General features: G+C 43.2%; 1 protein-coding gene across 1 annotated transcript in view; it reads left to right on the forward strand.

Moving 5' to 3' along the window:
• The window catches only part of FOXK2 (forkhead box K2), a 92,762-nt gene that overhangs the window by 64,180 nt on the left and 13,422 nt on the right, over positions 1 to 15,160 (forward strand). The window contains exons 5-8 of the mRNA XM_075903536.2: positions 2,113 to 2,306; positions 3,252 to 3,427; positions 5,038 to 5,334; positions 5,600 to 5,809. Of these exons, the coding sequence (XP_075759651.2) occupies positions 2,113 to 2,306; positions 3,252 to 3,427; positions 5,038 to 5,334; positions 5,600 to 5,809 (877 nt within the window). The remainder of the gene's footprint in view (positions 1 to 2,112; positions 2,307 to 3,251; positions 3,428 to 5,037; positions 5,335 to 5,599; positions 5,810 to 15,160) is intronic.

Consider the following 15,160-nt stretch of genomic DNA (forward strand, 5'->3'; position numbering starts at 1 on the left):
TTTGTTGAAAGCTGTAATCTTGAGCTTACAGATTCTTAGCTACTGGTGTACTTATCTTACACTGTTGACCACCTAATTTTTGATTGTGCTCACACAGGTGACGAGATAATTCCATTTGTCCACTTGCAACTGATGAGAATCTACCTCTGCTGAGTGTGGAAGACTAAACTGTCTTCTTCTGCACAATATTTTAAGTTTTCTTAATAAACAAATTTATAATGGAACATTTGCTAGGATAACCAGTTGACTATAAACCATATGCACTGTTTTGTCCCAGGTACACAGACATACAACTCCAGTGCCTCCACTGCTGCTTCTAGTTTTACCAAGGGACAGCAGAGAACAATTAGCAAGACTGGTCCGTTTCTCTTCTGCTCTTCAGAACCTTGTGCATGCCTTTGAAACCATCATGTCAGTCATGTAATGTCTGTTTCACTGCTTCTGTTGCTTAGTAAAGTTTTTATCTGCAACAGAGGCAGATACCAGAGTTATTTTCAGGACAGGGGCAATAAATGCAGTGTGAGGAGTTGTGACAGAGTTAACTTTCACATTCACAGCAAGTTAAATGCTTCCACTTTCCAGCAGTAGGGCAGACGGACATTTCAGATTTGATCACACCAAAGAGCTAGAAGTATGTATAAAAGATGGATCAGCCTGGTAGGTGTTCCAATAAAATGGAGTGGCTCTTTTGGTTAATAGTCTTACAAAATATTGTCATGATAGTAGGAAACATCTCATTTTTGAACAATACACTTAGCTTCTGGCTTCAGGCAGGCAGTACATGACAATTTTCGTTAGGTAATCTGTATGCTTCAGGCTCATAGTGTTGGGCCCATTCTGTAGTCCTTCAGTCTAGAAAAGTTGGATTTAATCTTCTCCCCTTCTAACAAATGAAGACAAATGTAACTGATAAACTTATATTCTTCATGTGTTCAGCTAGTTCTGTTTTTGTCTTTGGTAGGGGAAGCACTTTCTGTTAGCATTAGATTGCACTGAAGAAAATAAACCAGGGTAACATTGCCCTAAATTCTTTAAGCTCTCTGAGAGAGCTCATAAACCACATCTGAGCCTAGGATGAGGTTTGCATTTAATTTTGGGGATTTTGAGGAGTGCTAAATTGAAATATTATGAAAATTTTCCCCAGATGTTTCAGTGCTAACATTCAGTGGATCAGAACAGGATAGTACATACTTGAATGGTTGTATTTTTTCCCTTCACCTGAGTTATCAAATTCTGAAAGGTCTCCATGTATGTATGAAGCATATAAAGTCAAAGATAGACTTTCCCCGTGCATCAGAACATTGGTACCTTCATACATTTTCATCCAGAGTACATATGTGAAGTTGCATCAGATTTTAGTCGTCTTGCCATTGCTGCGTATTAGGCATGTTGTACATGCAGACTGCAGCATGAGATGATACTAACCCCGGTAAACTAAATTTGGAGCTACTACCATTCACAGTTTTCATAAGCCCGCTAAATCCTTGACCTCTCTTTTGAGACTGTCAAGTGATAGATATCTTTTCCTGTATTGGGGAAGAACAACTGGGAACTGAAGCTGCTGAAAGAATTCTCCTTCTTTGTGTGGCAAGGAAAGTCAAACTCCCAAGTATCTAGCTGGATCTGAAATTTCTGAAATCAAACTTCTCTCCTTACTATAAAATAATGTCAGTGTTATTGTACAAGATCAGAATCGGTGTATATAGTATGTTTTGGCAGCCCAATGGGGGGAAGGGGGGAACAGTTTTGACTTTCACTTTGTAAGGTGTTCAGGTACTACTAATTTTTCTTTTTATCCAGTGCTTTATGTCCACACGACTTTTGAAACCATTCTTTGTGACTACTGCCCTTTTTGTGAGAGGAAATCTCATTTCAATCCTAAGGAGCTTGTTAACAATATTCTTGAACTGGTGGGAGAGGTTTGCACAATGCCAAGACTGCCTTCCCCAGGCTTAGCATTCTGCGTTTATAGCACTCCCATGCATTGGCTACCCCAAGGAGCTAGACACCTGAACCCCGAGTCTCCTGAACTACAAACCACTAAGCTAGGCCACATTCTGACTTTTTAGTAAAAATATATATGAATTCTACATATTTTTTTATGTTCCATAGAATTCAATACGCCACAATCTCTCTCTGAATCGTTATTTCATCAAAGTACCACGTTCCCAGGAAGAACCAGGCAAAGGCTCATTCTGGAGGATAGACCCTGCCTCTGAAAGCAAATTAATAGAGCAGGCTTTTAGGAAAAGGCGGCCTAGGGGAGTACCTTGCTTTAGAACCCCTCTGGGACCACTCTCTTCTAGGTAAGGAAAAACAGATGAACAAAAAGACATTTAATTTTCAGAAGTTTACCGTAAATGTTAAATTTCCTGCTGGAAGTAAGAGAGAACAGTACTTTAAATAGTAACATGTTGGTATGGTAAGATTTGAATTACAGTTCTATAACAGAACCAAAAATGATGGCTGTTTTTAACCTCCAGGCACGTACAAATTAGATAGTTGTGTATCCAGCACTAAATCACAAATTTAGTTATTTAATTTAAAACACTGAGTCAGGATGAATTCTGTATAACACACCAGTAAAGATTGTGGTTGGTTTTCTATTGCTTTTTAGTGCTAATGTACTAGCTCAGTTTACAGAAGTAATTGTTAGCTTGTTAACATATGAAAGATTTTCTGTACTTCGTTGTTTCACAATTACAATTTAATTGCTAACTTGTCCTTCCCATGCCTTTGAAAATTATTTACAGTGAAAATATGAGATCTCAGCTGTTACTATTTCATTGAAGTACAGATGACAAAAATGGTTAGCTTGATAATATTTAACTAATATTCTTTAATGGTGAACTACATAGATGCAATTATTAGCTATGTACAGGTTGTGTCCCCTTTCTCTGCTGCTGGCTTGCTTTGACTTACTCTTTAGATAGCTGGTTGTCTCACACACACACACGCACACCCTAAACATTTGTACTGTTGTATGGATTGCTAGGAAACACTCCATCAGAAAATGTCCAAATGTTTCTATTCCATTAACCTTAGCCAAAGACTTCCTTTGAATTCTTCTCTTGGCTAACAAAGGTTTATGCAGAATCAAAGTCATGGATTTGATGGATACTTGTTTGGTAGAAGGCAAAGGGTTCCCCCTTGTGGAAAGTACATATATTACAACTTTTAGCAGCAAGGTCACTCATCTGTCATAATTAACTTAACATACCAGCTGCTGCTTTCATTTTCTTAAAAAACAGAAGTGCCCCAGCTTCTCCTAATCATTCTGGAGTGTTGTCTGCCCACTCCAGTGGTGTACAGACCCCTGAGAGCTTGTCAAGGGAAGGATCTCCAGTCCCAATGGAAACTGAGCCTAGTGCTATCCAGCCAAAACTAGCAGTAATACAGGAAGCACGATTTGCACAGAGTGCCCCAGGTGAGAATTTTTTAAAATACTTTTTTGCTGTGCAGTGATGAGGGATGATTTGTAAAATATGTTGCCTGAAGTAGTCTTGGTAGAATTCACACCTAAATTAAAAAATCTGTGAATGTTTTCAGATAGCTCATTAACTCAATTAAGGCAAAACATGGGGAAGTGCGTAAACTTAGTGTGTGAAGTTTTTCCTGAAAATTGCAAATGGAGTTGATTCATTTCCTTTCTGGTGTGTATGTATGTTCATTGTAGCACAGATAGATGCTTGCTTTGCTAGTAAGCAGAGACTGTACTTCTGTTTTAGGTGGGAAAACAGTAGCATATCTTTGACATCTCTTCTTCTGGAAAACTATTAAATATTTTTGTACAGCACAGATTCTCCATGGGCAGAACGTGAATTTGGATAAAAAGCTTCATTAGGAATGGTTGACCTGGATCAAAGTGATCTCCTGGATCAAGAGTTTCTATACTAAATAAATATCTTAATTATTGCACATATTTGCAACTACATAATTACAGCCATATTTTCAGTAGAGGGCAAGAAAACCAAAAATGGGAAGGGTTGAGTTCAATGGTGGGATGTTTCTTTTGTATTGACTCTGAACCCCTTACATCTCTCCCCGTCCCTCACCAATATTTAGTTGTGTTGTATTGGCAGTTTTATTTGTGTTCTAGCTACCGTGTTTCCTAATGCTATCCCTTCTGGTACAGAGAAGACTGTGTAGGTATTTATTTAGGTCTCATACAAGGAGCCAGCAGCAATAGTCTGATTATTCCAACTCGGGGGTGGGCAATAATTTTTAAAAGGGGCCCACCCCGGAAGGGCTGGGGCCTTGAGCAGAAGGGCCAGGAGATTTCTTGTGCTCTCCCCCTGCCCCCCAACCCTTATTGGCCTGGAGTCGGGGAGCGCAAGAAGGCCCCCCCCCACCCCAATAGAGAAAGGCCAGCGATTTTAAAACAGTTGGCGGTTCCCTCTAGATGCCTCTCATGGTAGGAGTCCTCATGCATTCCCCTTGCCCCCAGGCCAATCAGTGCCTGTGGGTGGGGGCACGTGCGAAGTTTCCTCATCCCCCAAGAGCGCACAGCAGCTAGAGACACACGTTGGCAGTTTTCAGACGGCCGGCATGTGTGTCTAGCTGCTACGCGTCCCTGGCAGGATGGGGACAGGACATGAGAGGCTTCACGCACTTTCCCGCTCCCAAAGGTGCATGGCAGCTAGAGATAAATGCCGGCTGTTTTAAAACTGCCAACGTGTCTCTCTAGCCACCACACGCTCTTGCAGGGACAAGGAGACTTTGCGTGCTCCCCAGGCCCTGGTTAGCCTGGGGGTGGGGGAGCAGCAGGGTTGCTGTGGGTCGGATCCATCGGTTTGGTGGGCCAGATCCGGTCCGCAGAGGGCCCTTTGTCCACCTCTGCTCCAACTCTACATGCCAAAATTGTAAGGTATTAAGTCTTTATTATCTATTTCTTAGCTCTTGTAGCATCCAATGAAGGAGAATAGTGAGGGTTATTGCTTTTACAAGGCTTCATTGCAGTATATTTGATAGAATGATTAACTAAAAGAATACTTGATTCAAACTTCTAGTCTAATTTATTTTTGTCTTTTTTGATAGGATCACCTCTATCTAGCCAACCAGTTTTAATTACCGTACAACGGCAGCTACCACAAACTATTAAACCTGTCACTTATACTGTTACAACTCCTGTGACAACATCAACATCCCAGCAGCCCGTAGTTCAGACAGTTCATGTTGTTCACCAGATACCAGCTGTGTCAGTCACAAATGTGACTGGATTAGCACCAGCAAACACTTACACTGTAGCTGGACAGGCAGTGGTTACACAAGCTGCAGTGGTAACCCAGCCCAAGGTAGAACCTCAAGAGAATGGAGACCACAAGGAAGTAAAAGGTGAGAATTGGCTGAGTTCAGTAAGTCTTGTATAAATATGTGAATGCCTTATGTGTCTTTTAAAAATCACTTCATCGGTGCAAGTGGAAAAAAATGGATTAAAATAGAATATTTATTCCATGGTCACTTTTTCAGATGCTTTGAGGTTTATTAATAAGATGAATTATAGTCATTGGAGAGATAAAGTTAACTAAAAATCACTTTTTATCTTGTTTTGTTTTAAGCTATTGTCTTATAACATTAAATAACTTTTATTGTTTTCCAGTTAAAGTGGAACCTATACCTGCTATTAGCCATGCTACAATAGGAGCTGCCAGTCGTATCATTCAGACATCTCAGACCACGCCCTTACAGACAGTTACTATAGTGCAACAGGCACCTCTAGGTCAACACCAGCTACCAATAAAAACTGTAACGCAGAATGGAACGCACATAGTACCCATCACCACAGCGATACAAGGGCAGGGCAACACTGGTAAGCTTTTGACTAATATTTCCTGTAGCCACAAACATTTCCAGTGTAGGAACTGGCTGCCGAATGAGCATATTTGTACAGTTTCTCAGAATGCCCATTTGTAAAATCTCATCATTTATATTCCTTCCTTAGCTGCTTGCACTGACACAGTTTCAGGACATACTGTTTCAGTTCCATCATGCAGCCATGTGTGTATGCCAGACAGACAAGCCTGTCTGTTACCAGAATGGGAATTGACTCTCTGGAATTCTTAAAGGGGCACTGTCAAGGATGACTACTTGAATTAAACCCAACATAAAAATAACTTAAAAATGTTTCTTTAGTTCTTGAAAACTGTTCCTGCACAAAGGCTGCAGTACAACTAAAACAGGCAACCAGTTCTCTCGGTGGCCAAAAACAAATTGGCTTTTTTGGGCAGTCTGCTTTTTAGGTAATTCTTCTGCTCTACTTTTCTCCAAAGCTTGTAAAGAAAAAAATATTAAAATTTACAAGAATTCTAGAGGATTCTTTTGAAAGCTTCTTGCCTATCTAATACCCTTTGATGTCCCAGTTTTTGAGTAGGCAGTTTGATTGGATGGCAGAACAAATGTACATTTTTATTGAATATGACTTTTGCTTTGGTTTGCTGATGAATCTAATTTCATGCCTATTTGTTTTAATTTTCCCTTTGAAACAAGGTGAATTAAAAATACGATTTAAAAATAATATATTGTTTATTTAAAGCAGATTAATCTACATGTTGCTGATTCTTTGCTTTTTTCTCATTTTATATTCTTAAATTGATGAACTATTTTGTACTTGTTTCTTTAATGATGTTTCCTAACTGTTCCTGGAATTTCAGATTTTACATAGGAACTTCTTTCTAAGAAATGTTCCTACATAACTTGTTCATGTATACTTGGGAATGTCAAGTTCAGGGCCTTGTTAACATACTTACTATGAGACTAAAACAAACTCAAACATAAAATGCAAAGATAGCACAGGCTGTTGTGGCTATCAACTAATGCATAATGAGATTCCTTCAACAAAGCTATACTCCATCAAGGTTTGCAGTCCAAAGTCAGTTAGAGTTCTTGAAAATGCCATTCTTGGGTGCCTGGCTTTGTATTTAGGAACTCTTAAAAATATTGACCTTTGTATATAAAAAGTTGTAATAACTTGTTAATTATTGAAAAATTGACTTTATTATTGCTGAAGCCATTTTGTTTTGAAATGACTGAATTTTTATTAAAAACGTCTAGTGACAAATTCTGTTTTAGTCCCTGATGCTTTAACTATTTAGTAGTTTAAAATTAAGTACATGAGTAGCTCCATTGATGTCAATGAAACAATTCATGTGAGCAAAATTAGATGTGTATTTGCAGAATCAGTCTTAATTTGTTTTTTTCTTAGAGAAGTTTTGTAAAAATCAAATAGAATCCATACCAGTAGACGCACTTAAAACCAAAAACCACTTCATTTATAATTTAGTTGATTCTAAATCTAAAATTCTTGAGTGCTTGCCGATGTCCATTCAACATAGGTGCTCATGCTCACTGGGACACGTGGACTGGAGGGCCCCTTGTAGCCTCACCGGTTTGGGGCAGGTCTTGCCACAGCAACATGCTAAGTCCCCAGTATTCTATTCCTTGGAGCACAGACTGTTGGGGGCATGAGCTCCGCGGCTTCAGGGTTACTGTAGAGAGAATGGGTCCCCATATGATTCTCACCGTGCCAAGCTCTACTCCCCTCAGCATCAGTACCCACCAGCACTGAGTAGCTCCTCTGGTCCCTGGACCTGCTCGTATAGGTCCAGATCCGTGGCCCAGCACTGGAGACCGGCATCCCTTGAGTACACATAAAACCTCAAGGGGCTGCTTACCAGACGCTCCAGGCCCCGTACTCAATCACAGAGATTGCAGTTGGTACGGGAATCTCGCCACTGCAGGGAGCATAGGGCACTCTCCAAGCCGGGCCTCCACCAGTGTCCGATCAGTTGCTGCTGTCTTGGACTTAGTCTCCTTGCCTCCAGCACAGCCCTCCGCACCTCACTTAAACCCATACCATGCGATATTGCAGCTGGCCTCTTAGGGCACCCTTTGGCCTCAGTAGCAGTGGTAGATGCAATGGTGTCCTTGGGCGCCCTGGGGTTTTCAGGTTCAGCCTGAGGAAGCCCATTTGGTGGCTGGAGCCTCAGAGCTTTCCTCAGTACTCCCGTGAGCCGGATCCAGGCACTGGAGGTGAGAGGGTATCTTACCCCTCATATGGAGGAGGGATCCCTGGAAGAGGGCCAATCCTCCTCTTCTTCCTCATTGGACAAGGCCACTGTATACCCACCTCCCATGGTCCCTCCGGATGATACAAAAGCCTTTCTCAAGAGCAGTGGTATTCCAAGAGGTCTCTGAATCCCTCTTTGGGTTCTTGGGCTAGTGGACACCAGCCAGACTAGCCCTGTCCCTACACAAAGTGGTAGCCAAAATTGCCAAGGTGCGCTGGCAAAACCCATTCATCTATCCATCCTATCTCAAAGACAGCGGAGAGAAAGTACTTTGTGCCTGCCCAGGGCTGAGTGCTCGACACCCATGCATCGCCTCGCTCTCTGGTGGTGGAATCAGTGAACCACAGCGAGCGGCAAGGCCAACCCACCCCCATGCTGAGGAATAAGTTCTCCAGACACCTCAGCTTGTTTGGAACAAAGCTTTATTCTTCGGCCAGCTGTGTCAACTACGGGTTGCAAACCATCAGGCTCTACTTGCATGATACAACCTCAACTCGTGGCAGTTGATGGCCAAGTTTGAGGTGTTCCTCCCTGAAGCATCCAAAAAAGAGTTCAGGGTGCTATTGGATGAGGGCACAGCCATAGCAAGGATGGCTCTGCAGGCAACATCGGACATGACAGATTCAGCAGAATGGTCCATGGTGCCTGCAATCACCATGAGAAGCGCTGCATGGCTACTTTGGTCAGGTCTGTCACCAAAGGCCCAGAATTCAATCCAGGACCTCCCCTTTGATTGTGAGGCCCTGTTGATGGAACAGATGGATATCAAACTGCAAGACTTTGGGTCTCTGTATGCCAGGGCCAGAGCATAAAAAGTTTAAGCCCCGATCTGCTCAGCCCAAAGTGCAAAATACCTGGCAGGACCCCAGTACAAGGGTGCATGAAGACTTTCCGTAAAAGGCAGGGCTGTCATCCTTGTTGAGCCAGCCCAAGTCCTCTGGCATGCATGGTTTTTGAGGGTATGTTCCAGGGCGACATGGAGGATGTTTGGATCGTTCCTGCCCCTTTGCCGCCTGCCTCCACCCTTTCCTGCCAGCTTGGGCAGATTAATCGGACTGTTGGGTCCTGGTGCAGGATGGCTATCCCCTCCAGCTGACTTCTACTCCCCCCTTCCCTCACTCCCTCCCCATTCCACTTCAGGGACCCTTCTCACAAGCAACAGAGGTTGCAGAGCTGCTCTGCCTGGAGCAGTAGAAAAGGTGCCTGCCCAGTTGCACAACCCAAGGCCAAGGGAGGACCTTCAGGCCTATTCTGGACCTTCAAGACTTGAATCAGTACCTGGCCCACTCCAAGTTTTCTATGATCACCCTGGGGTCAATTATTCTGGACCTACCGGCCTCAAGGATATGTACTTCCACATTGTGATCTTGGAGAGGGATAGATGGTTTCTGAGGCTCAAGGTAGAATCATAGAATCCTAGGGCTGCAAGAGACCTCAGGAGGTCAAGTCCAACTCCCTGACCAACCCTAACTAACTAAATCATCCCAGCCAGGGCTTTGTCAAACCAGGACTTAAAAACCTCTAGGGATGGAAATTCCACCACCTTCCTAGGGAACCCATTCCAGTGCTTCACCACCCTCCTGGTGAAAGTTTTTTATAATATCCAACCTAGAGCTCCACCAGTCTAACTTAGACCATTGCTCATTGTTCTTCCATCCCTCACTACTGAGAACAGCCTCTCTCTGTCCTCTTTGGAACCTCCTTTAAGGAAGTTGAAGGCTGCTATCAAATCCCCCCTCACTCTTCTACAGACTGACTAAGCCCAAATCCCTCTGCCTCTCCTGGTCAGTCATGTGCTGCAACCCCATCATAATTTTGGTTGCCCTCCGCTGGACCCTCTCCACTTCCTTTCTATAGTGGGGGGGTCCAGAATTGGATGCAGTACTCCAGATGTGACCTCACCAGTGCTGAATAAAGGGGAATAATAACATCTTTAGATGTGCTCCTCCTAGTACACCCTAATATGACACTAGCCGTCTTGGCTGCAAGGGCACACTGTTCACTCATACCCAGCTTCTCATCCACTGTTATCCCCAAGTCCTTTTCTGCTGAACTGCTGCTTAGCCACTCTGTCCCCAGCCTGTAACGGTGCTTGGGATTCTTCCATCCCAATCATAGAACTCTGCACTGGTACTTGTTGAACCTCATCAGATTTATTTTAGCCCAATCCCCCAGTTTGTCTATGCCACTCTGGACCCTGTTCCTACTCTCCAATGTATCTACCTCTCCCCTAGCTTAGTGTAATCTGCAAACTTGCTGACGGTGCAATCCATCCAGGTCATTAATAAAGATGTTGAAGAAAATCGGCCCTAGAGTTCATCCTTGGGGCACTCCACTTGAAACCGACCACCAACCAGACATGGAGCTGTTGATCGCTATCTGTTGGACCCAACAGTCTAGCCATTTTTTTTATTCACCTTACTATCCATTTATCTAATCCATACTTCCTTAAGAACATAAGAACAGCCGTACTGGGTCAGACCAAAGGTCCATCTAGCCCAGTACCCTCTCTGCCGACAGTGGCCAGCACCAGGTGCCCCAGAGAGGGTGGACCAGAGACAATGATAAAGCGATTTGTCTCCTGCCATCCCTCTCCAGCCTCTGACAGACAGAGGCCAGGGACACCATTTCTATCCCTGGCTAATAGCCTTTTATGGACCTAACCTCCATGAAATTATCTAGCTTCTCTTCAAACTGTTATAGTCCTAGCCTTCACAGCCTCCTCTGGCAAGGAGTTCCACAGGTTGACTATACGCTGTGTGAAGAAGAACTTTCTTTTATTAGTTTTAAACCTGCTACCCATTTATTTCATTTGGTGTCCTCTAGTTCTTCTATTATCATAGAATCATAGAATAATAGGACTGGAAGGGACCTTGAGAGGTCATCGAGTCCAGCCCCCCGCCCTCAAGGCAGGACCACGCTCCGTCTACACCATCCCTGACAGATGTCTATCTAACCTGTTCTTAAATATCTCCAGAGAGGGAGATTCCACCACCTCCCTTGGCAATTTATTCCAATATTTGACCACCCTGACAGTTAGGAATTTTTTCCTAATGTCCAATCTAAACCTCCCCTGCTGCACTTTAAGCCCATTACTCCTTGTCCTGTCCTCAGAAACCAAGAGGAACAAATTTTCGCCTTCCTCCTTGTGACACCCTTTTAGATATTTGAAAACCGCTATCATGTCCCCCCTTAATCTTCTTTTTTCCAAACTAAACAAGCCCAGTTCATGAAGCCTGGCTTCATAGGTCATGTTCTCTAAACCTTTAATCATTCTTGTCGCTCTTCTCTGTACCCTTTCCAATTTCTCCACATCTTTCTTGAAATGTGGCGCCCAGAACTGGACACACTACTCCAGCTGAGGCCTAACTAGTGCAGAGTAGAGCGGCAGAATGACTTCACGAGTTTTGCTTACAACACACCTGTTGATACAAGCTAGAATCATATTTGCTTTTTTTGCAACAGCATCACACTGTTGACTCATATTCAACTTGTGGTCCACTATGACCCCTAGATCCCTTTCCGCCATGCTCCTTCCTAGACAGTCACTTCCCATCTTGTATGCATGGAACTGATTGTTCCTTCCTAAGTGGAGCACTTTGCATTTCTCTTTATTAAACTTCATCCTGTTTACCTCTGACCATTTCTCTAACTTGCTAAGGTCATTTTTAATTATGTCCCTATCCTCCAAAGAAGTTGCAACCCCACCCAGTTTGGTATCATCTGCAAACTTAATAAGCGTACTCTCTATCCCAATATCTACATCATTGATGAAGATATTGAACAGTACGGGTCCCAAAACAGACCCTTGCGGAACTCCACTTGTTATCCCTTTCCAGCAGGATTTAGCACCGTTAACAACAACTCTCTGACTACGGTTATCCAGCCAATTATGCACCCACCTTATCGTGGCCCTATCTAAGTTATATTTGCCTAGTTTATCAATAAGAATATCATGCGAGACCGTATCAAATGCCTTACTAAAGTCTAGGTATATGACATCCACCGTTTCTCCCTTATCCACAAGGCTCGTTATCCTATCAAAGAAAGCTATCAGATTAGTTTGGCATGACTTGTTCTTCACAAACCCATGCTGGCTATTCCCTATCACTTTATTACCTTCCAAGTGTTTGCATATGATTTCCTTAATTACCTGCTCCATTATCTTCCCTGGGACAGACATTAAACTGACCGGTCTGTAGTTTCCTGCGTTGTTCTTATTCCCCTTTTTATAGATGGGCACAATATTTGCCCTTTTCCAGTCTTCTGGAATCTCCCCTGTCTGCCATGATTTTTCAAAGATCATAGCTAAAGGCTCAGATACCTCCTCTCTCAGCACCTTGAGTATCCTGGGATGCATTTCATCAGGACCTGGTGACTCGCTGTCATCTAACTTTCCTAAGTGATTTTTAACTTGTTCTTTGTGTATCCTATCTTCTAAACTTACCCTCTCTCTGCTTGTATTCACTACGTTAGGCACACCTCCAGACTTCTCGGTGAAGACCGAAACAAAGAAGTCATTGAGCATCTGTGCCATTTCCAAGTTTCCTGTTACTACTTCTCCCTCCTCACTAACCAGTGGGCCTACCCTGTCCTTGGTCTTCCTCTTGCTTTTAATGTATTTATAAAAGGTCTTCTTGTTTCCCTTTATGCCTGTAGCTAGTTTGATCTCATTTTGTGCCTTTGCCTTTCTAATCTTGCCCCTGCATTCCCATGTTGCTTGCCTATATTCATCCTTTGTTATTTGTCCTAGTTTCCATTTTTTATATGACTCCTTTTTTATTTTGAGATCATGCAAGATCTCCTTGTTAAGCCAAGCTGGTCTTTTGCCATATTTTCTATCTTTCCTACACAGCGGAATTGTTTGCTTTTGGGCCCTTAACAACGTCCCTTTGAAATACTTCCAACTCTCCTCAGTTGTTTTTCCCTTCAGTCTTGCTTCCCATGGGACCTTACCTACAAGTTCTCTGAGCTTATCAAAATCTGCCTTCCTGAAATCCATAACCTCAATTGTGCTGGTCTCCCTTCTACCTTTCCTTAAGATCATGAACTCTGTTATTTCATGATCACTGTCCCCTATACTGTCTTCCACTTTCAAGTTCTCAACTAGTTCCTCCCTATTTGTTAAAACCAAATCCAGAACAGCTTCTCCTCTGGTAGCTTTTTCAACCTTCTGAAACAGAAAGTTGTCTCCAATGCAGTCCAGAAACTTATTGGATAGCCTGTGCCCCGCTGTGTTAGTTTCCCAACATATGTCTGGATAGTTGAAGTCCCCCATCACCACCAAATCTTGGGCTTTGGATAGTTTTGTTAATTGTTTAAAAAAGGCCTCATTATTCTTAATTATGGGAATTAATAAATAACTTATCATATCCCCCCTCGGTCTCCTCTTTTCTAAACTGAAAAGTCCCAGTTGTTTTGACCTCTTCCAAACCCCTAATCATTTTAGTTGCCCTTTTCTGAACCCTTTCTAAGGCCAAAATATATTTTTTGAGGTGAAGAGACCACATCTGTACACAGTATTCCTTAACTTGTTGGGAAGAATATTGTGGGAGACCGTATCAAAAGCTTTGCTAAAGTCAAAGTATATCACATCCACTGACTTTCCCGTATTCACAGAGCCAGTTACCTCATCATAGAAGCTAATCAGATTGGTCAGGCATGACTTGCCCTTGGTTAATCCATGTTGACTATTCCTGATCATTGCCCCTCTTCCAAGTGCGTCAAAATGGATTCCTTGATGGACCCCGTCCAGGATTTTTCCGGGGACTAAGGTAAGGCTGACTGGTCTATAGTTTCCTGGATTCTCCTTTTTCCCTTTCTTAAAGATAGGCACTACATTTGCCTTTTTCCAATCATCCAGGATTTCTCCCGATCTCCACGACTTTTCAAAGATAATAGCCAAAGGCTCCTCAGTGACATTTGCCAACTTCCTCAGTACCCTCAGATGCATTAAATCCGGACCCATGGATTTGTGTAGGTTTAGCTTTTCTAAATAGTTCTTAACCCATTTGTTCTCCACCAAGGGCTGCCCACCTCCTTCCCATACTGCATTGCCTAGTGCAGTAGTCTGGGAGCTGACTTTGTCTGTGAAGACAGAGGCAAAGAAAGCATTGAGCACTTCTGCTTTTCCCACATCATCTGTCACTAGGTTACCTCCCTCGTCCAGTAACGGCCCCACACCCTCCCTGATCACCACCTTATTGCTAACATGCTTATAGAAACCTTTCTTGTTATTCTTCCTATCCATTGCCAGCTGCATTTCCAGTTGCGCTTTTCCTTCCTGATTGCTCCCTTGCATTCTTGAGCAATATATTTATACTCCCCCAAAGTCACCTGTCCAGCTTTCCACTTCTTGTAAATTTCCTTTTTGTGTTCAAGCTTGCCAAGGATTTCCCTAGTAAGTCACCCTGGTCGCCTACCATATTTGCTTTTCTTAGTGCTCACTGGGATTGTTGTTCCTTTGCTGTCAATAAAGCTTCTTTAAAATACAGCCAGCTTTCCTGGACTCCTTTTCCATTCGTGTTAGCATCCCAGGGGGTCCTGCCCATCAGCTCTCTGAGGGAGCCAAAGTCTGCTTATCTGAAGTCCAGGGTATGTAATTTGCTGCTCTCCTTTCTTCCTTTTGTCAGGATGCAACCACAATAATTGTCCTACCCTTCAGCCTATCCATAGCACCCAGAGTATTTACAAGGTGCATGTTGGTGGTAGCAGCTTACCTACATCATTTAGGGGTCCAGGTATATCCCTGTCTGGATGACTGGCTGGTCAAGGGCCATTCACAGCAGAAAGTCCAGGGGGACGTTGATCTCCTCTCCACATGTCATAGTCTCAGGCTCCTCGTAAACAACAAAATATAGTCATTAGTCCCAGTGCAGAGAATCGAGTGTATAAGAGCAGTACTCTACTCTGTGGCAGCCATGGCATCTCTCCCTTGGAACAGGTTCAGAGCACTGCAGGATTTCATTTACCAGCTGTCCCTTGTCCCCGTAATGACAGCAAGGGCATGTCTACACATCCTCGGCCATATGGCAGCTTGCACTTACGTGATGCCTTTAGCCAAGCTCATCAAGATGTTCCCACTCCAGGTTTGG

This window comes from Pelodiscus sinensis, chromosome 20 (genome assembly GCF_052426305.1).
Source record: "Pelodiscus sinensis isolate ZL-2025 chromosome 20, ASM5242630v1, whole genome shotgun sequence".
In the NCBI taxonomy this organism is placed as follows: Eukaryota; Metazoa; Chordata; order Testudines; family Trionychidae; genus Pelodiscus; species Pelodiscus sinensis.